The sequence below is a fragment of the Pinus tabuliformis genome, chromosome 7, assembly GCF_031772625.1.
Source record: "Pinus tabuliformis cultivar Carrire ecotype Pingquan chromosome 7, CPIR1, whole genome shotgun sequence".
Classification (NCBI taxonomy): Eukaryota; Viridiplantae; Streptophyta; class Pinopsida; order Pinales; family Pinaceae; genus Pinus; species Pinus tabuliformis.
This window is the reverse complement of record NC_142293.1, coordinates 717,100,813-717,124,485: the sequence shown is the minus strand read 5'-3', so window position 1 is coordinate 717,124,485 and position 23,673 is coordinate 717,100,813. Positions and strand designations below refer to the sequence as shown.

Sequence of the window (23,673 nt, the reverse complement as noted above, 5' to 3'; positions counted from 1 at the left end):
AAAAGATATTGAGCTAACTATGAAAATTGAAATAAATTGGTCTAAGCATAGAACATACTTAAAATTAACAGCATGGTATTCCAAAACTGATGGATGCTTAATCAGTTTGGAATTCACCAAGAGTGATGTGGATCCTAACCTTCACTACAAGGTTGTTGATGATGATCCTTTGATCTCGGTGCTATATGTTGATGATTTGTTCCTTACTGAGGCAAAGAAAATCAATGTCGAGTGCAAGAAAGAGTTCGCGTCAAAGTTCAAGATGAAGGATATTGGCTTGATGCAATATTTCTTGGGATTGGAGGTTAGGAAGAAACCTGGTGAGATCTTCCTTGGACAAGGAAGTATACAGTTCAGATCTTGAGGAGATTCGGTAAGATGGACTGCAAGTCCATGGCTACACTTATGGTGACAAATCTAAAGAAGCTAAGTGATCCCACTTCATATTCAGATTTGGTGGATCCCACTATGTAGGTCCCTACGTGGTATAGTTGGATAAGGTATGAGATATGTCTCGGGTGGTGAAGTGAGGCTGCAGGAATATACTAATTCTGATTGGGTCGGGAGTGTAGCGGACAGAAAGAGCACCATGGGGTGTTGCTTCAGCTTGGGATCACTTATGATATCATGGATTACCAAGAAGCAAACTTCTATCGCATTCAGTACAATAGAAGCGGAGTATATCGCAACCAGTGCCGCAAGTCAGGAAGCAATGTGGTTTCAGAAGCTGCATGCAAGGCTACTTGATCAGGCACTCGAGACGACCTTGATATATTGTGATAATCAAAGTTGTGTCAAGCTTTCGAAGAATCCATTATTTCATGACAGGTCGAAGCACATTGAGATCAAATATCACTTCATCCACGACATGGTGCTGAAGGGAGCAATGAAGCTCCATTACATATCCACAGACAAGTAGATTGTGGACATTATCACCAAGCCTTTGTCTAGAGGGAAGTTTGTATACTTTAGAGACGAGCTTGGTGTGATGCAGAATGTCTCTCTTGCTGAGAGGGAATGTTGATGTTTGTGTAGCATCAGAAAGACATTCTCCCATGAGATCATGCTAATTTGCAATGTTATTAGAACTGAACTAGTGATCGAACCAAAAAACCTTGTGTACCGGGAACTAGTCGAAACGGGACTAGAACCGGTGAAAAACTGGGAAAAAAAGGGTTTACCAAAAACACATAAAATATTCATATTTTAAAGAAAAACATATATATTCACGTGCATCCATATGAATCCAAACCATTTATCCACAAATATGCAAAAGTTCTCATTTATATAGCAAGTAATAGTGCATATAACCAAAATAGCACTTAGTGCAAAACATCGTTGAACCAAAAAACATCAAGAAGCAGGCTCTAAAAGGCCTTTATAGTCCAAAATAACATGATAGTATGATATTAAAGCTTACAATACTACAACTACAACCTACAAGTGCTAATTGTGAATGTCATCATCAAAATCATCATTCTGATCATCGTCCTCATTCTCATTTGAAGAATTTGTAGCATCCAAGTTTGCAATCACTGCCTATATTGGGATCTTCATCATCAATATAACCCTCGAAGCATTAAAATCAGATAGAATAAACGTAGCATGTCATGTCAAGATTTTGTTTGAGTGATGGGTACATTTTTAGTAGAGTCATGATAGAGGAGTTCAACAACCAATGCCACTAACATCAAAGTACATAGAGGGATTGGTGCTCTTTATTAAATACTAGTCTCTTACCCTCGTATATGACAAAATCCAACGTAAACGTTGCAATCCCCACAATCCTAATATCCTGAAAAATTGTTACTCTACTGGATTTTGAGTGAAATCTAAAATTCTACTTTCTCTGTAGGAAATCCAATGAGGTTGGAACTTGGAACCCCTCTCAAACATCCTGAGTCATTTCATGGTAATGTTAAAAATTTAAGTAAAATGATGGAAATGAAATGGGCTTGAATATTAGGCTGAGGACCATAGGCCTGAAAATTAGGTTGGCCTAGGGGAGAATTAAAAGTGGGCCAACCAAATAAAAAATCAAATAATAGAAAAAAAAGGCAAATGGTTTGCGTTGGCCTGGGAAGGTACAAACTACACAAAACTAGTCCTGAACCGGCGGGTTTGGCGGAATAGGCTAGATCTGTACCGAACCGGCTGATTCCGTTACAAAACTCGCTGATTCGATACCGAAACCACCTATTCAGCTCTGGGCCAATTTTGGGCCGAAACCAACCGAACCTGTCGGTTCCCCTGATTTTGGTCCGGTTCTGATAACATTGCTAATTTGACCAAGGGAAAATGATACATTCACCCTATTGACCGCTACGTGTCAACTACCCATAACAGTACACCCCCTTTTTCGCAAAAAGGGACAACGCTGGATCGACGTGTCCGTGCCATTCGACTGTCATCATCAGCTCGATCATGTTATGTTGTAAACCCAGTCTACATGTGTAAATTGTAAATAATCTTAACAAATATGAGTCATGTATGTAAACTGCCTAGGCAAACCTAATTTTCTAGTGATAATCTACGTTCCGGAAGGTTTTTTGTCTCACTGATCCATGATCGGCTGAGTTTTCCTTCCGCCTAACCCCAAAGCCAAAATGAATTTTGTCATTAGAATCTTTGGGGAATCCTAGTGTGCTTCGAGTCTATATAAAAGTAATTTGGAAATAACTCTAACTATTTGGTTAAGTTATTACAAATTGCTTGATCTGCAAGATTATAGTTGTGTCGTAGAACTGGGTGGTCTATGAGGGTCTATATCAAATGGGTTTTCCCCCTTGAAATGTAAAATTGTAAAAGACATGATGTAAAGTGTCTTGAGGGTTAGAAAATGTTTTAATACCCTCATAAGTCCTAAGTCCTAGGTCCTGGGTGATTTTTCCAAAGGGCTAAGTTCGAGGATCCAAAAGTAAAAAATAAAAAAAAACAATACAAAATATAAAATATAAATAATACAAAAAAAAAATTTAAAAATAAAAATTAAAAATAACTAAAAAAATAAAAAATAAATTAAAAAAATAATAAAAATAATAATAATAAATAATAATAAAATAATAATAAGTCATTTTGAGAAAATAAATGCAAAGTTTTAATTTTTTAATATATTAAAATGCATTTAAATTTTCGACGGATGAGATTAAAAGAGATTTTGATCCTCATCAACGGTCGAGATCATTTTGACATGATCACTCGAACTAGCCGTTGGGAATTTTTCCTTTAAACAGGGTGTTAGGGGTCATTTGAGATGAGATTGGATCTGAGAGTCTGGTGCTAAAGAAAACTCTCTTGTAATCAATTTTTGTGCAATAAAGAAAGACTTTGGAGTTGAAATCTTGTTGGTGTTACTCTTCTGGAAATGTTGTAAGATGTTTTATTTTATGAGAGATTTTTCGGCGTAAATCACATGATATTTCATTTGTCGATGCGTTTCGAACCAACCAGTGTGGTTCATCGTCAAGACAAGTTGAAGAATCAGATCTAGCTTTGCATGTTAAATAGCCAGGGCAGAACATCCAACCGCTATAATTCTTCACCAGGTAACAGCTAAAATGACTAACGGCTAAATTTGAACGGGAAACGGTTAGTTGGACTAGACTAGGGGTATAACCTTTATTTAATTAAATAAGTTAAATCGATTTATTCATTAAATTGAAAGTTAGTTATATTCTTACTAAATATAAATGTTAAAGGATTAACTAATATATAAATATATATTAAAATAAATTATTTTTAAATTACTAGTTAGTAATAAAAGTTACTTGACCAAATATAAATATATAAATAATAGAGTGATTAAGGGTTAGAAAAGATTTAGTAAATTGTTTATCAGCATATTACCAAAGATTGTTATCCAAATTATTAATTAAATTAAATAAGTTAATTTCATTTGATTATTAAATAGATGTGTTCTTATTATATTAAAAGTTAAAGATCCAACTAACGTTTATATTTAATAAGAATATAACTAACTTTCAATTTAATGAACAAATCGATTTAACTTATTTAATTAAATAAAGGTTATACCCCTAGTCTAGTCCAACTAACCGTTTCCCGGTCAAATTTAGCCGTTACATGGTCAAGGATTATAGTCGTTGGATGTTCTGCTCTGGCTATTTAACATGCAAAGCTAGATCTGATTCAACTTGTCCTAACGATGAACCACACTGGTTGGTTCGAAATGCGTCGACAAATGAAATATCATGTGATTTACGCCGAAAAATCTCTCATGTTTTATTTTTCTGCATAATTTTATTTTCAGCCATTGATTATAGCTTGATAAAGATTGATTCAGGCACAAATATCTTGTCTGATCTCTGGGGTTTGAATGATAGTTTAGATTCTGAAATATAATGGCAGGGATCTCCATTTGATCTCGATTTCACTATTGTTTTCTCCCTCTATGTTAATAGTTGATTTTAAGCTGTGCAGGAAATCTTAGTTTTGAGTTTACCGGGCGTTAGGGGAAGTTCTCGACTGAACCAGCCAACTCCCGGATTGCGTTTTCTGAAAGAGCCCGGCCAGTTTTAATCCCGGGCTTATCATTTGAAATTTTTTTTTATGAATACATGAAGGGTTTTCTGAAGTATCTCACATTAAATTTAAATTCTGAAAATATTTCTGTGGACTATTGACAAATCGAGCTGCTTAAGAGTCGAAAATCTGTAAATATTGTAGATTTTTAGCCAGTTTTAGGGTTTTCAGTTTTGTTTCTGGCACATTTTACTTCTCGGTGTTCTATTTTTGCCATTGCAGGTTGCAGATACAGATCTTAAAAAAATTTCGGGGTTTTCATTAGACAAATCTGAATGCAGGGCAATTTAAAATTTACTGGAGAATTTGCAGGTTTTTTCTGAAGAAATTCGAGGGTTTTTCCAAGCTATCTGTTTGCTGCCTGGGATTTCATTTTGACGGAAATTTTTTGAAAAAAAAAAAATTATGTTGTGGCATCCTGGGGTTTCTAGGCCGCCAGTTTCAGTTTCTCTGCTACTCGAGGCTTCATTTTTATTTCAGGAAAAAAATTTCGAAATTTTTTTAAGCAGGCTACAAAACATTGCAAAATCTCCCGGTATCCATTATTTCTGCATATGTTGGACATCTGACTCTCCCATCATCGTACTCCTCTCGGTTACCCTTGCAAATCCCTTCCCTTGGCCGCCTATCCTCTACACGCAGCGTCCTCCAAACCTGCATACTACACTCCCTCCGCTATCGACTTGCACAACAAATCACAAAAACAAAAAAACTCCACGCGTGCTCTCTTTGTCGTCTTTCCTTTCTGCCAGTCCTCTCTCCATCCTCACGTCTGGCATTCTTCCTCCGCATCGGCGCCTTTCAGCTCCTTCCGTGTATCCACCCTTCCACGCATTTTCTTTTTTTTATGCATTACACAGCTCCATCTCCAACTCTTTTGCTGCCAAACCCTTCCAGCATGCTACCTGTTCTCTCCTTACTGCCCGACCAGCAGCCGTCGTCCAACATTTTTCACCAGCCCACGCCTTCACCTGCAAATCGGTTCAACCTCCTCCATATGCTGCTGCTCCTCACGCTGCCGCTGCCGTCCAACCTTCACACCAACAATCTTCTCCTCGCTCATTACTCACACACCGTCCGCTTATCATCCACCCCTGATTCGCAGTCGCACCTCTCCAGCTCCACATCTACAGTTCATCGACCCTCCATCGCTGCTATCCATCGCTAAGCCTGCTCTTCCTTTCCGCCATCGGACCTGCAATCAGGCATTTTCGATTTTTGTTTATGTTGTGTGTGTGTGCGTTTGGTCAAATAAAATTTCAATTTTGATTTGAAAACTATGCATAAGTTTTTTTTTTGTTTGTTAATGTGTATATGATAAGGGTAGATTTAGATTCTTAGTTTTTTTTTATCGTATAGTTTAGATTTCTATCTGATTTTCATTTAGATTTAAATTTCTTTTATTTAGATTTTTAGAATTAAAATTTTATTTTTAGATTTTAATTTCAATTAGATTTATTTTATTTTTTCTGTAGTTTAGAAAAAAATATATATATATTCATGTGTTAGGCCCTTTTAGTTAAGTTTTAAATTTAAATTAGAGTTATGTTTTATTTTTGTTTTAGCTTTTAGTGTAGTTTAGTTTAATCCTCATTTTTAAATTTAGTTTAGTTTTATTTTATTTTAGAATAAATCAAAAAAATGAATTAAATAATAAAAAATAAAAAAGGTTAAAAAGTTCCTTTTTATTTTTATTAGACTTTAGTTTAGATTAGATTTTATTTCTATTTAAGATTTTAGTTTGACTTAAAATTTAATATATATATATATATATATATTAAAAAAAAAAAAAATCTTAACAAAAAATTGAAAATTCATTTTTGTGGTATCTATGTTCCACTTCTTTATAGTTAAATGCGCTTAAATGAGATTAGCTATTGAAAAGTCGTGAATTTTTTCATGAGCTGGTTAGCATTTAAATTTTGCGGTTTAATGTATTCAATCTTTATAAATTTAATTGCTGGATTATTGTTAAGGCGTTGTGCGTTTGTTGAATATCTTGCATTTTGCTTATAAATGATTGTTAATCATGGAATTATAAAGTTCATATTTCTGCAGCTTTTGATAAATAATTATTTAATCATTAACTCCATAAGGCACTAGTACATTAATTCTTAAATCAATCAAGTGCTTGTTGCCTCGCTGTGTCTCCCAACCCAATTGGTCCACAGTTGGTCATCTTTTATCTCATAGGGTCTACCCCCCTTAGCCTCAGGAGACGGCTTAAACAGAGAGATCGGGGATCAAGGTGACAGCCCCCGATCTGAGCGTTGTCATGACAATCTGTGCGACAACATTTTTTGGCGTCATTGTCGGGGACAGAGTTTTTCTATCCCTGGCGTTTCAACGGCATTCATCTTCTCATTTCTCATCATTCTTTCATCGTTCTCATCTCTTGTTTGAGCTGGCAGATTCAACATTTTTTGGCATCATTTGGATCTTTTCACCTTATCTTTCGTTATATCAGCACCTACTCTTTAGTTCATTTCTTGTTTGGGTTGCGATTCCATTTCTTTTCATTTATTTTTTCCCAAACAAGAAGCCTCTCTCATATCAGCTTGTTCGTTGCTTTTTGGATCCTAGAATTAGATTCATTGTTCAAGTGGCGACTCCACTTCTTTCATCTTTTAATTTTCCTGAGCAAAGATCTCTTTCTATCATCCATTTGGTCCCTCATTATTCATCATGGATTATTCGTTTAAACCATGTCATTTTACTGATGATCTCCATGATGTTCAGGAAGTGGCCATTTCTAAATTACCTATGTTCTCGGGTGGTGATTCAGTCGCTGTTAAAAAGCATCTAGGCGGGTTTACTCGTATAATGATCATGTATTGTAGATCTCCTCAGTATAATCATGAAGATGTCAAAATGCATCCATTTGTCCTTGCTTTAGAGGATGATGCTTTGAATTGGTTTAACAATTGTCCTAAGCATTCTTTCACTTCTTTATAGCTCGCCTTGTGCCCCTAAAATTGTGCAACAGAATGAAAGTAATCTTATAAAAGGTCCAGCTGTCGATGAAAGATTTCAAGACAATTCTTCATATCAGAATGTGCCATCCACCTGTACCATTGCAGATCAAATCCATGATAGTGGAAATGCAGGGACAAATTATAAAATCAATGTCGACAATGAAAAGGAAGATCAGAAGCAAATTATACAAAAACCAATGCAGCTGGTAAAAAATATGGAGATCAATCAAACTAATTACGCCAATGATGTGAGAACTTTATGCACCCACCTGGAAAAACGTAATAAGGAGATGGAGATCATGCAAAATCAGCATGCTAAGGAAATTGAGGCCATGAAGACTAATCATGACACAGAAATTAGTTTTATGCAAAGCAAGTTATCAAGCTTAGAGGAAAATATGACGACCATGAAAGCTAATCATGATAGGGAAATTAATTCTATGCAAAATAAGTTATTGACCATGGAAGAAGACCATGCGAGGGAAATCAGTGCTATGAAGGATGAACACTTTAGTCAGATGGATGCCATTACAATGCAGGTTAAGAAATTTCAACAGCTATCAAAGGATGAAAGAAACCAGGAAACATCAATAGATCAGGAGCCTCCTTATCTGTTACAGCAAGCTCCATCTTATTATGAGGTCCTATGTTCCATTGAAAAGTGGATAAATGAAGGTGACCTGGATAAAAGGGATATTGATAATCAGGTTGATGCTCACACGATTAATCCACCAGTCATAGAAGATCAAGTTATAACTCATGGCACTTGTGAGATTGATCCATCATCCTTGACAAGGCAGATGCAGAATGAAGAAAGACATGTCACGCATATCTTATATACTTCATCTGAAAGCTTTGAAGCAGAAAGTTCCATGTCATTAGTGATACAGCCTGCCACGAAGAAAAAACGCAAGAAAAAGAAAACGAGAAGAATATTTGATGCATCAGACGGCCGCGAGCAGCTTGATTTTCGGATAGGGAAAAGTCCTACCGTATGCAGAATTGGACATGGCACATCCGACAAGCAGCCGACAAATTTTCCTGAAAGCAGGCAAATGCTCAATATACACTATATTGAACACATTTGATGCCATGGGGCATCCTCTATATTTCTAACCCTACTTGTTTTTTCAGCATTTTCATTTCTGTTTTAGGATTAGATTTACTTTTTCATGTTGTTAGACTAGTTAATAAATGAAGAGCTTATATCTTTCCTGTGCTTAATGTTATATGATGATTTTTGGATGGACGCTACTTATGTTTTATTCTGTGTTGCGTGGATGCAGATTCTGGATTCTCACATTCCTACAGTGCAGCAACGTGTCCCCAAGTAGAGCCAGATGTTGACCGCTACGTGTCAACTACCCATAGCAGTACACCCCCTTTTTCGCAAAAAGGGACAACGCTGGATCGACGTGTCCATGCCATTCAACTGTCATCATCAGCCCGATCATGTTATGTTGTAAACCCAGTGTGCATGTGTAAATTGTAAATAATCTTAGCAGATATGAGTCATGTATGTAAATTGCCTAAGCAAACCTAATTTTCTAGTGATAATCTACGTTCCGGAAGGTTTTTTGCCTCACCGACCCATGATCGGCAGAGTTTTCCTTCAGCCTAACCCCAAAGTCGGAATGAATTTTGTCATTAGAATCTTAGGGGAATCCTAGTGTGCTTCGAGTCTATGTAAAAGTAATTTGGAAATAACTCTAACTATTTGGTTAGGTTATTACAAATTGCTTGATCTGCAAGATTATAGTTGTGTCGCAGAACTGGGTGGTCTATGAGGGTCTATGTCAAATGGGTTTTCCCCCTTGCGATGTAAAATTGTAAAAGACATGATGTAAAGTGTCTTGAGGGTTAGAAAATGATTTAATCCCCTCATAAGTCCTAAGTCCTAGGTGATTTTTCCAAAGGGCTAAGTTCGAGGATCCAAAAGTAAAAGATAAAAAAACAATAAAAAATAAAAGATATAAATAATTAAAAAATTAAAAATAACTAAAAAAATTTAAAAATAATAATAATAATAAATAAATAAATAAATTTAAAAATAAATTAAAAATAAAATAAAATAATAATAAGTCAAAGTTTTAAGAAAATAAATGCAAAGTTTTAATTTTTTAATATATTAAAATGCATTTAAATTTTCGACGGATGAGATTAAAAGAGATTTTGATCCTCATCGACGGTCGAGATCATTTTGACATGGATCACTCGAACTAGCCGTTGGGAATTTTTCTTTTAAATAGGGTGTTAGGGGTCATTTGAGATGAGATTGGATCTGAGAGTCTGGTGCTAAAAAAAGCTCTCTTGTAGTAAATTTTTGTACAATAAAAAAAGACTTTGGGGTTGAAATCTTGCTGGTGTTACTCTTCTGGAAATGTTGTAAGATGTTTTATTTTTCTGCATAATTTTATTTTCAGCCATTGATTATAGCTTGATGAAGATTGATTCAGGCATAGGTATCTTGTCTGATCTTTGGGGTTTGAATGATAGTTTAGATTCTAAAATGTAATGGCAGGTATCTCCATTTGATCTCGATTTCACTATTGTTTTCTCCCTCTATGTTAAAGGTTGATTTTAAGTTGTGCAGGAAATCTTAGTTTTGAGTTTACCGGACGTTAGGGAAAGTTTTCGGCTGAACCAGCCAATTCTCGGATTGCGTTATCTGAAAGAGCCCAACCAGTTTTAATCCGGGGCTCATCATTTGAAATTTTTTTTTTATGAATACATGAAGGGTTTTCTGAAGTATCTCACATTAAATTTAAATTATGAAAATACTTCTGTGGATTATTGACAAATCGGGCTGCTTAAGAGTCGAAAATCTGTAAATATAGTAAATTTTTAGCTAGTTTTAGGGTTTTCAGTTTTGTTTCTGGCACATTTTACTTCTCAGTGTTCTGTTTTTGCCATTGCAGGTTGCAGGTACAGATCTTAAAAAAATTTCGGGGTTTTCATTAAACAAATTTGAATGCAGGGCAATTTAAAATTTACTGGAGAATTTGCAGGTTTTTCTGAAGAAATTCGAGGGTTTTTCCAGGCTATCTGTTTGCTGCCTGGGATTTCATTTTGACAAAAAAATTTCGAAAAAAAAAAATTTTACGCTTTGGCATCCTGAAGTTTCTAAGCCGCCAGTTTCAGTTTCTCTGCTACTCGAGGCCTCATTTTTACTTTAGGAAAAATTTTCCAAAATTTTTTTAAGCACGCTGCAAAACACTGCAAAATCTCCCGATATCCATTATTTCTGCATATGCTGGACATCTCACTCCCATCATCGCACTCCTCTCAGTTACCCTTGCAAATCCCTTTCCTTGGTCGCCTGTCCTCTACACACAGCCTCCTCCAAACCTGCGTACTGCACTCCCTCCTCTGTCGACTTGCACAACAGAAAACAAAAACAAAAAATCCATGTGTGCTCTCTTTGCCGTCTTTCCTTTCTGCCAGTCCTCTCTCCATCCTCACGTATGGCTTTCTTCCTCCGCGTTGGCGCCTTTCACCTCTCCCTTAGCTCCTTCTGTGTATCCACCCTTCCACGCATTTTCTTTTTTTTTATGCATTACGCAGCTCCATCTCCAGCTCTTTTGCTGCCAAACCCTTCTAGCGTGCTACCTGTTCTCTCCTTATTGCCCGACGAGCAGCGGCTGTCCAACATTTTTCAACAACCCACACCTTCACCTGCAAATCGGTTCAGCCTCCTCCATATGTTGCTGCTCCTCACGCTGCCGCTGTCGTCCAACCTTCACGCCAACAGTCTTCTCCTCACTCATTGCTCACACGTCGTCCGCTTATCATCCACCCCTAATTCGCAGTCGTACCTCTCCAGCTCCACATCTACAGTTCATCAACCCTCCATCGCTACTATCCATCGCTAAGCTTGCTCTTCCTTTCCGCCATCGGACCTGCAATCAGGCATTTTCGATTTTTGTTTCTGTTGTGTGTGCGTGCATTTGGTCAAATAAAATTTCGATTTTGGTTTGAAAACTATGCGTAAGTTTTTTTTTTGTGGTTAATGTATATATGGTTAGGGTAGATTTAGATTCTTAGTTTTTTTTATCGTATAGTTTAGATTTCTATCTTATTTTCATTTATATTTAAATTTATTTTATTTAGATTTTTAGAATTAAAATTTTATTTTTAGATTTTAATTTCAATTAGATTTATTTTATTTTTTCTGTAGTTTAGAAATAAAAATTAAAAAATATAAAATATAAAATATAAAATAAAATATAAAATATATATATATATATATATATAAAATAAAATTTTGGGTTTATATATATATTCATGTGTTAGGCCCTTTTACTTAGGTTTTAAATTTAAATTAGAGTTATGTTTTATTTTTGGTTTAGCTTTTAGTGTAGTTTAGTTATTCTCATTTTTTAATTTAGTTTAGTTTTATTTTATTTTAGAATAAATCAAAAAATCAATAAAAATAAAAAAATAAAAATTCATAAAAGGTTAAAAAGTTCCTTTTTATTTTTATTAGACTTTACTTTAGATTAACAAAAAATTGAAAATTCATTTTTGTGGTATCTATGTTCCACTTCTTTATAGTTAAATGCGCTTAAATGAGATTAGCTATTGAAAAGTGGTGAATTTTTTCATGAGTTGGTTAGCATTTAAATTTCGTGGTTTAATGTATTCAATCTTTATAAATTTAATTGTTGGATTATTGTTAAGGCGTTGTGCGTTTGTTGAATATCTTGCATTTTGCTTATAAATGATCGTTAATCATGGAATTATAAAGTTCATATTTCTGTTGCTTTTGATAAATAATTGTTTAATCATTTAACTCCATAAGGCACTGGTACATTAATTCTTAAATCAATCAAGTGCTTGTTGCCTCGCTGTGTCTCCCAACCCAATTGGTCCATAGTTGGTCATCCTTTATCTCATAGGGTCTACCCCCCTTAGCCTCGGGAGACGTCTTAAACGGAGAGATTGGGGATCAAGGTGACAGCCCCCGGTCTGAGCGTTGTCGTGACAATCTGTGCGACAACACACCCATGGGGCCATGCTGGTTTGGCTACGGGTGAATGGCCTAGAGCTCGTCTTTCTCCTGCGAGGCCATGCTTATTTAGGTAGGGAAGATTGGTCTACGATGCTCACATTCTCTGGAACGGAGTGATCTATTTTTGATAAAGCAGGTTTGATTTGTTTATCTAATGGGGTTTTTCACCCATTAGCGGAATAAACAATTTTAGTCTAATGTTGAGTTATAATGAGGGGATTTCTTGTAATGAGGTGCCTCTTTATGGGTTTCCAATCAACATTAGAGCTCTATATATATAGACAAGCATGTGAGGAGACAAATCATCAACATAACAAGCTCATTCAATCTTTTCTACTGGAGGAGAAATTCGGCCAAAGAGAAATCTGTTTGCTGGAGATCATTTTTATCATTTGTATCTCTCTTGGAGGCCACACATGTGAGATCTTGACCGAGTTTGACTAGTAGCTTGACTAGCTGCACGTGTGAGAGAAGTTGACCGAGTTGACTGCAGATTTGACTGATTTGTATAGCATTAACCACAAACTGTTTGACCTATTTTGACTGGGATTGATCGTAAAGTTTGACTACAGAGTTGACCACAGTTCGTACATGCAGGTTTGAGCACAGGCAAAAAGTGTGGGTTTCACTGCAGGAGTTGACTGTTGACCACAGTTGACTGATTTTGGAGTTGAATTTTGACTGGCTTGACCAACATTGTCCAGCAGTTGTTTGACCAGATTTGACTTGTAATATTGGCACATATTTCTAGACAAATTTTGATTTGTAAACCTTGCTGAAAAAGACATATTTGACTCAATAAAATATTGTTGGGTTTTTCTCCCAAGGTTGGGTTTCCCAAGGTGAAAATAATGTGTCTATTATGCATTGTTGTCTTTCTATGATCTTTATTGTTTCCACTGCATTTACTGTTGAGATTTCATGTGTAATTATTCAATGATATCAGTGGCCTGAGAAATACTATTTGAAAATCATTAGAAAGTAACTATCCGATCAGAAAATTGTATTCTATTGCACATGCTACAGAATTTCAACCATCCATCCTCAAGGTATCCACCCAAGGGAAGAGTTTACAAGAAGGATGACAGCACACCACCTCATGAAAAAAGGCATATTTATCATAGTAAACCATGCCAACACACCAAGAAGCAACTGATAATCAATGAAACAAAGTTGATGGGTTTTCCTCTCCATGAATGCACAAAGGGTCAATCAAATGTGTGCAATTCTAAGCAAAACCCTTATGAAACTCCTCCACATGCTGCATACAAGCCTCCAAAGTAAATGATGATGCCACATAGTTGAGAGGTTTCCCTCTCCGTCAATGCACAAAGGGTCAATCAAATGTGTGCTATGCTAAGCAAAACCCTTATGAAACTCCTCCACATGCCAGATACAATCCTCCAAAGCAAATGATGATACCATAGAGTGATGTGCTTCATGAAAATATGCATCAAACCGACATATACCCATCAACAACACATACCCCCAAACACAACCTGCTTGGTCAGGGTCTTCAATGTGAATAAATCCTCATGGTATATGAGGGGATAACAGGTAGGACTAAAAAGTGTGACTTCTGTACGTATTACATAACACAATTCACTGGGTGGGACCGAATACTCCTAAACAGCATTTAAGACCAAGATATATCAGAACCATAGAATAACAACACAACATACTGTTATATATTTTGTAAATTCTTTTAGAAATGTAGGTTATGTTAGGGATAAAATCCTCTCCTTGATTGCTGTTATCATATATGAGCAAACTCTATTTCCTCATTTTAGAATTTTTCTTATTGTTTCAAGAAAATTCTCACTTCCATAAGCAAAATAAATGTGAAAGTCTACAAATAGATGTGTGAAGCTTATCATAACATAATTATGGAAACATACAGGAATGACGTTATATTGAAGATCATGTTCAATATCGAGTGGTAAAGCAGTCTCCAGGCATGCAGGATGGTGTGAGGGAAAGATTCTTCTCATAAACTCCCCCAGCATGCGCGCATCCAAAGAGTACCTATAGCCACCATCACCATTGAATCCAACCAGTACAATATTAACTTCAAGTGGAACCCTAAAAGGAACCTGCATTACATCCAACTTATCTCATTAGAGGGGAAATTTTGAAAACATCATGTCCTGACATTACCAGACCAAACAAGAACCATTAACCATCAGCAAGCACATAAGATTCTACAACGTTATCAGTATAACAGTACAAAGTTTGCCACATACAAACAACTGCAGTGATAATAACGAAAAGGCGAGCGATAAGAAGAATGAAGCAAGATAAGCTGAAAGCAATTAGTCAAAATGAGCTGCAAATTTCTCAAATAAGAAGCCTTAATTCTATATTCACAAATCCGACGATCTTAACAGTGTATATAGGCCTAAATTACTAATTATATTATAATACATGTACTAAAACTTGTCCTGCATGCAAGACATGCAAAATATTATGCATATGTTAAGCGTGAAAAGGTCATACGAGAACACAAGGAGTTACATGACAATGAATCTGGAAACATAGGTAGTCAAGCTAAATGTTCTATAGCTGTAATCAGAGTTGTAGTTAGATTTCTCTTGACAACCGTCAAATTTTCAAACCTTCACCTCTCTTACAGTTTTGGAAAAAAAAGTGGCAATTATATAAAATTTCAGTGTAGACTTCCACATCATCCATTGCAAGTTACACCGTCATTATTATGTTTCATTTGTGCTATGCAAGATCAGTAATATTAACTGCTCTTAATTGGCAAAATATTGGAGATGCTGAATGAAAAACTCAGAGGCATGGCCTGAGCTTTAAATTATAGATTTTGGATTTTTCAACAGGAATGCTCCTAATGTATCATTCAAATAGCTCTAGGTCTCCTACAGAAATACAACCGTAGCTCAAATATCATAATGCTTTGACAGAATTAAACTATAATGAAGTGCTCTTGTAGTGAAAATATGCAATGAGGCTTTGACCTCACTCTAGCTTTGGGGGATGTGTGGGAGAAAAACTTAAACCAATTATAAAGTGTTGAAAAAAACAAATAATGAGTAAAGGAAAAAAAATTCCCTAGAGTGAAAACTCTCTAGCAAAAACCTTAGGCTACCTAGGTGTGTTACATGGCTTTATAAACATACTAGAATCTTTTTTACATAATGGCCCACAGTGCTGCAGAATTTGGATTACAAATGAAGTCCAGAAGCTGTATGATGATGATGAAGTCTGAACAACCCCCAAACACAACCTGCTTGGTCAGGATGCGCATGCCACAGGAGTGAAGCCATTTACACCATATAGGGGAGGTCAGCCAAATCAGGACATACAGATGACAGTGGGAAAAAGAACCCTCCCCAGCTTTGATGGTTCAGTTGCGAGCTCTGCCAGGGAGTGGGTACGGAAACTGGACACATACCTCCAGCAAAACCCCATGAGAGAGGTGGATGCTATCAAATATGCCACCTTACATTTGGATGGAGATGCACAAGAGTGGCGGTATCATGGACTGATCACTTTGGGTCATGCAAGCATCACGTCCTACACAGAGATCATGCAAAGGCTTGTAGAGAGATTCGACCAAAAGGGCACCAGACATCCTCAAAAGGAGTGGAAAGTGTGAAAATTCTGTAACCCGGAATCCCTACTGCAGCAATTGATGATATTTCTCCTACTTGCTCGATTTACATCAAGAAGTTATTTGCAGTTTCCTATGGCAAACATCAAAATACATACATTGTAGCCTACACCAATTAAATTATACGCTGAAACAAGAAATTGAACAATAGAGAAAGATACACACAAGTGACACAGTTGTTTTTGGACAAATGTCCCCGGAAAAAACCAATGCAGGAAAACCAGTGTAGCAGATCTGAGGGTTTTTTATTATTAAGCTAAAGTAATTCTGAATATAATATGCGCATATTTAATATAATATGCGCATATTATATTAAATATGAATAAGAATGATAATGACAATGATTTACAATGAGAACAAGAGGCTTGCTTATATATCACGCAAGCGTCTCTTCATGAAGAGTCATGTCCTATTAGACATGCCTCTTCAACCTAATTATTAGCTTAACTTAACTATTATTTATGATTATTATCTTTTACATTATATTTATATTATTTATATATTTTATTCGTTACATTGCCTCCTTCCTCAAAAAGCTTTGTCCTCAAAGCTTGTCGATGAAAAAAAAAGCTTGATCTCTTTTTCGGCTTTGAAAGTCTTTTTGTTTTGGAATAGTCATCCCTGTCGATACAAGTTGATATGATCTTCTTAGTGACGAACAAAATTGCCGCACCGAGAAGGGATCAGACCATCCCAGATTAATCTTCTATATAGCATTCTGATCACTGGAATTTTGTGACGACTTGTTAGCATAAGACTGGATTGAGATTACATCACTATTATCCGGAACATCAGTTTGTTGTTTCGGTTCTGACTTGTTCAAATATGTAGCATGGTTGATTCGTCTGTTCTCATGATTCGGACGCCGATATGGAACCTTTTTTGTTTGATTTTTCCTTACTGGGCATGCGACAATTTTTATATTGTCTTCTGGCGAAGATGTTGAGTTTGTTATGAAACATTCATTGGGGATGTTCATCGTTTGAATTGCAACATCCACGCGCGTCTTTTCTTCAACTTGCTTGTCTTCTTCCTGAGTTGTGACATTCACTGAATCGGTATGTGTTGCTTTGTCATCAACTTGAATTCCTACATTTGATGCTTTCTTCTTGATAAGTTGTTGTACCTGGTTTTCTAATGACTTCTTATCCTTCTTTAGTATCTTAATTTGCGTCAGCAATTTTTCACTATGGTTTTTAAGTCGAGAAACTTCTTCATTTTTGTCAATAGTGATTTTGTCAATTTCATTGTGCATATTTTGTAATACTTTTTTACCTTCTTGAGAAATTACTTTTGAAATATCCGATATATCTTCTGGCGTTACTGAATTAGGTTTCAGTGTAACATCTTGGAGCGTTATTTTCTTCTTCTTGTAAGAAAATGTTAAAAACTTTTTCTTAGTATTTAAAATAAAGGAACCTAGAGTTTTCATGCATGGTGATCCCAAAACAATGTCACTATCGTTAAAAGATAGGGTTTGCACGGTGAATTGTGAGGTAAAAGTATAATCTCCAATATTTAGGTGTAAATTGCTTATATCGTATTGTTTGCCAAAAAAATTTGTTTCAACTATATTTGATTCAGGAATCACCAATTGATAACACATTTAGGACTAACATAATCACTTCTTTCAGTAGGACTGATAGAGATTATGATGTCTCTTCCTGCAAGTGATCCTTTGATGTTAAATAGTGTGTGAACACATGTACTACGGGTTTCAGCAAACCTTTCATTACTAATCTCCATTTTTTCCTTGATGTTTTTACGTAAACAATATGTCAACTGGAGCTATTTTTATTATCAAATATCACTTATTTCTCCTATATATATATATTTTTCAAATATTCTCCTCTTCTTCTTTTTTTGGTTCCCTCTTTTAATAAAAAAAAATTATAATAATAATTTTTATATATTATAAAATTATAATTATATAATATTTATATATACTTTATAATTATATAAAATTTATATACACTTTTTTGAGACCCACTTTTCCTTTTATATGTAACTATATAAGGCTTATATAGTATCCTTTTTTATAATTATAATAATATTTTTTTCTCGGAAAATTTGGATGAGACGTGACTCTTGGTACAGTCACAATCTTATCTTTAGATTTGAACGTATTTAGATCACACTTTTTTTTCTCCAATGTTATCAAAATATCTTTTACTTTTAAAATACCATGGGCTATTACCATGGGTTGTTTTTAAAACCTCCTGTAAAAAGTAATATTTACCTTTCACGTAAGAGCTTTTGTATTCTTGTTTCTTTAACTTTTAAAATACCATGGGCTATTACCATGGGTTGTTTTTAAAACCTCCGTTAAAATGTTCTCCACGTAAAAAGTAAAACTTATTCCTTTTGTTTTTTGTTTTTCTTTTTTTTCCTTTAACTTTTTAAAATACCATGGGCAATTACCATGGGTTGTTTTTAAAACCACGGGCTTCTCCATGTAAAAAGCTTTAAATATACTTGGTATGAGATTTTGTATCACTTTTGTTTTTTGTTTTTTTACTTTTTATTTTCTTCTTCTTTTTTTAATTTATTTACTTATATTTTTTTTGGTTAATTTTTTTTTAATGGCCAAAGGCCTAAAAAATGGAGAATCTCCCAATATATAGCGAAACGCTTCAATTATGACAGCAACAAGGTTGATGATAGGTTGATAGCCAAAGGCCTGGTGATCAGCCAAACGTGGCTCTAATACCAAATGAAGCGAACAAAGTTCCTTCTAATTACTCCAAAAGACTTGGAACGTCAAGATATCCATTTAGGATATAAATATTATATTAAATATGAATAAGAATGATAATGATAATGATTTACAATGAGAACAAGAGGCTTGCTTATATATCACGCAAGCGTCTCTTCATGAAGAGTCATGTCCTATTAGACATGCCTCTTCAACCTAATTATTAGCTTAACTTAACTATTATTTATGATTATTATCTTTTACATTATATTTATATTATTTATATATTTTATTCGTTACAAAGTCTGACAACTTTTGACTGCTCTGAAAAGTACTCTGCTCATGGGGTAGTTGACAATAGAGTGATCAACAGGACTCACTGAAAACTCAAAAAAATCATGGTCAGTTCCAAATAGAAACATTACAGTGGTATCAAAGCATGATCTTGGCCAGCTGTGGGGAAGCCAGCAAGATCATGCATGCACAGTGATTGGTGCGATTATGGACATTTCAGTAACTCAAGCAAGGAGTACATAGGGAATCATGGACAAAACCCTCAGAAATAATGAAAAGCTAATAAAAATGTTGGCCCAATTCAGTAGTGGTAAGAAATAAACCAGAGCCATCCTCATTCTTATGACAGAGATCCTAGAGATGCGCATGCCACAGGAGTGAAGCCATTTACACCATATAGGGGAGGTCAGCCAAATCAGGACATACAGATGACAGTGGGAAAAAGAACCCTCCCCAGCTTTGATGGTTCAGTTGCGAGCTCTGCCAGGGAGTGGGTACGGAAACTGGACACATACCTCCAGCAAAACCCCATGAGAGAGGTGGATGCTATTAAATATGCCACCTTACATTTGGATGGAGATGCACAAGAGTGGTGGTATCATGGACTGATCACTTTGGATCATGCAAGCATCACGTCCTACACAGAGATCATGCAAAGGCTTGTAGAGAGATTCGACCAGAAGGGCACCAGACATCCTCAAAAGGAGTGGAAAGTGTGAAAATTTTGTAACCCGGAATCCCTACTGCAGCAACTGATGATATTTCTCCTACTTGCTCGATTTACATCAAGAAGTTATTTGCAGTTTCCTACGGCAAACATCAAAATACATACATTGTAGCCTACACCAATTAAATTATACACTGAAACAAGAAATTGAACAATAAAGAAAGATACACACAAGTGACACAGTTGTTTTTGGACAAATGTCCTCGGAAAAAACTAATGCGGGAAAACCAGTGCAGCAGATCTGAGGGTTTTTTATTATTAAGCTAAATTAATTCTGAATACAACTGCTGGATGCCTTCCCGACAATCAGAGAATATCACTTGGCAGAAGAAACTGGTGAGATTACCTCACTCTACACTACAAGTCTCCACTAATCCGGCAGTTAAACCACAAGTTCCCCAGCTACTTCTGCATTGCCCCTGCGTGGGCCCTGTGTCAGCCTCTAAAGCCCTGCGTCAGCGCAACTGAGAATAGATCTGCCTTCAGAGGCCTTTTCCAGCCCTCCCAGCTCATAAACGTCAGCCTCCTCAGCAAACTCGGACTTCTGCGCTGGAGGCCTCTGTGTTGCTCTGTGTGGGGCCTATGTGAGCCCTTCTTGGCTCTGCGTCACCCTCTTTGCCCACTGCATTGCCTCCTTTGTGTGTCTCTCTGCCTCTCTACTGAGTATCCTTGGCTCCGGAGAAAATCCTCCAGCCAAAACTCCCTCTACCCCTCTCTACAAAAGCTCACTTTGAATTTCTCTTCTGGCAACTGCTCTGCTTCAGAAATTCGATCTTCTGAACTCCCTGTGTGTCTTCCAAATGACCCTCAAGCTTACTTAAATAATCTCCTCATTGACATTCAACGACCCAAATTAGAAGCTAATCAATGGCTAAGATCATTTATGCTTGATCCTCGACTTCTTCTAGAAGTTACACCCAGAGTTAGATTGATACCAATTAATTATTTTATTTTCCTAAGTTTAGACTTAGGATCCCATTAAAAATAATTATTTATTTTAATAAATTGTTTCTTGGTGGAATTTCCCAAAACGTTTTCTGGGTTCTTTGGAATACATGTGCCGAAGCCTCCCTGCAAAGTTTTAGACTTAGAGCACATCTGATGCTACGAGAAATCAACACTCCCTCTTAGTGAGGAATGTGCTTTAGCAATGCCTCCCACTGAAGCATCACACTGACTTCATAACATCGTCCTTTACGCCGCTGATGTTTGACATGCCGTCCATCAACCACAGCGCAAACGCTGCATTTGTACTATTGCTAACCCTGCCACTGTCAACACTGCATCCATACTGCAACTCCCTGCGAATTTCTGCATCTGTACTACTACTGGCACTGACACAGCCAACTGCCTCTGCATTGCAAACTGTTGTTGCTACTGCATCAGCAATGGAAAAACATCCCAAATTACTGAACAAGTGTTCAGCATAGATGCATCTCAATGTTGAAAATATGACTGCTGCTAGTCCCAGGTTGTCCCTCTTAAGCCACTACGTTGTTGCTCTTGCTACTGCACTGCTGCAACTCTGCTCTACGCTACTCAAACTTAGTGTTCTAGCCACTACATTTGTCGCTCCAACACTCCTCTGCACCATCTAACACTTCGTCCATCCTGCTACTCCTGATCTAGGCTCCCATAGCAAGGAATTGATCCGAGAGGTGGGCCCCTCAAGGATCCTCCTCATCTGTAGCTCTTTCAAACTACAGCTCCAAATCATCCCACCTCCCTCCTAGAGGTATCTCGGTTGTCATGGTGAATTCCTCCTCCTTGATCTTCATGAGTACAGCCTTCAAATCATGCTTCTCATCTTTGTCCTTCTTCCTGAGAGGACAATGTGTTGCGTACTGACCAATCTCACCACACCTAAAACATTTTATCTTCGAGACATCCTTCTTCCGCCTCCACTGCTCCTGCTGCCCCTTCGATGCAAGGGTTGCATTCTCATCCTCCTCCTTAGGCTTCGACCCACTGCTACTGCTTATGTCAAGCTTACACTTGACCAAGTCTCTCCTTAGCTCCTCTTGCTTGAGAGTTGTCCACATCTCATCCCAATTCAGCAAAGTGGCCCTGCCCAGGATACTCTGGACAAAGACTTGCCACTAATCTGAGACAAATTTGAGGGCCAATCTAACCAACTCGGAATTTTGAGGTGTAGACCCCACAGATGATAACTCATCTCGGGTCTCCTGAAGCTTCGTAAGGAATGGATCTACGCGCTCCCCCTTCTGCATCTGTGCAGATCTCAGTTTTTGCTCTAAGTACATCTTTCGCTGCTCAGAAGATCCCTGATACAGCGTAGACAACGCATCCCACATCTCCTTAGCAGTCCCTTTGCTAGCGATGTGACAAACTACATGATCCTTCACTCTGTCGAGGATCATTCTCTTTGCCTTTGCCATTTATGCTCGGTACTTCTTCAGCAGATCCTAATCTATAGGCACAGTCACCACATTGTCGACATATGTCTTGAGAGCGTGCTCATCTAGAAGGAATGGCATTCTTGCCTTCTAGATTACATAGTTGGATGCCCCATCTAACCTGCCCTAATCTCTCAGCCTACTGGTTGCCATCTCTGCCACGAAAATGCCGAACGGCTCCTCTCTGCTTCTTACTGTTGTTGCTCAGCGAATAAGAAAACGGACTTCTTGGCGGGAAGTCTATTGAGGAAAAAATCCCTCATTGTACTTCTCTTCTCTTCTGACACCTTTCTACCTAGCAAAACAGCCTGCAGAAAAAATGCATCCCACTAGCTCTTCCTCACGTTGAGGCTTTAGCGCTGCTCCCTCTGCCACGGCAAGATTTCGATCTAGAAGCCCTTCTCTCTATCGACTCACTCAGAGAGAGACTACCTCGAAATTCAGCCTTCCGTCTAGGACTGCGCAAACCACTCTGGGGATCCGAACTGCTACGTCCTACAGCTTCTTCGACCTCCTTCTCTGCTCAGCGTTGGGTTCTCTGGCACTGTTCTTCTTGCTTCACCTGCACTTCCTCTGATACCATGTGAAAATTCATAACCTGAAATCCCTACTGCAACAATTGATCATATTTCTCCTACTTGTTAGATTTACATGAACAAGTTATTTGCAGGTAACTACGGCAAACATCGAAATACATACATAGCAACCTACACCAATTAAATTATATGTCGAAACAAGAAACTGAACAATAGAGAAAGATACACACAAGTGAGTTGTTTTTGGACAAACGTCCCTGGAAAAACCCAATGCGGGAAAACCAGTGCAACAGATGTGAGGGTTTTTATTATTAAGCTGAAGTATTTCTGAATACAACTACTGAATATCTTCCTGGCAATCCAATTACAGAGAATATCACTCGACAGAAGAAACTGGTGAGATTACCTCACTCTACACTGCAAGTCTCAACTGATCCGACAACTGAACCACGAGTTCCCTGGCTATTTCTGCGTTGCCCTTACATGGGCCCTGCGTCAACCTCTAAAGCCTTGCGTCAGCTCAATTGAGTATTAATCTGCCTTCAGAAGCCTTTTCCACCCCTCTTGGCTCAGAAACGTCAACCTCCTCAGCAAATGTGGACTTATGCATTGGAGGCCTCTGCACTGCTCTGTGTGAGCCCTTCCTGGCTCTGAGTCACCCTCTCTGCCCTCTGCGCTGCCTCCTATGTGTGTTTCTCTGCCTCTCTGCTAAGTATCCTTGGCACCAGAGAAGATCCTCCAGCCAAAACTCCCTCTGCCCCTCTCTACAAAAGCTCACTTCGAATTTCTCTTCCGACAGCTACTCTGCTTCAGAAATTCAATCTTCTGAACTCTTTGTGTGT

At 37.1% G+C, this 23,673-nt stretch overlaps 1 protein-coding gene across 1 annotated transcript in view; it reads right to left on the bottom strand.

Annotated features, from left to right (window-relative positions):
• Positions 1 to 23,673, bottom strand: part of LOC149249539 (uncharacterized) — a 339,013-nt gene that overhangs the window by 270,459 nt on the left and 44,881 nt on the right. Inside the window, exon 2 of the mRNA XM_089458737.1 lies at positions 14,424 to 14,618. Coding sequence (XP_089314863.1) covers positions 14,424 to 14,618 — 195 coding nt within the window. The remainder of the gene's footprint in view (positions 1 to 14,423; positions 14,619 to 23,673) is intronic.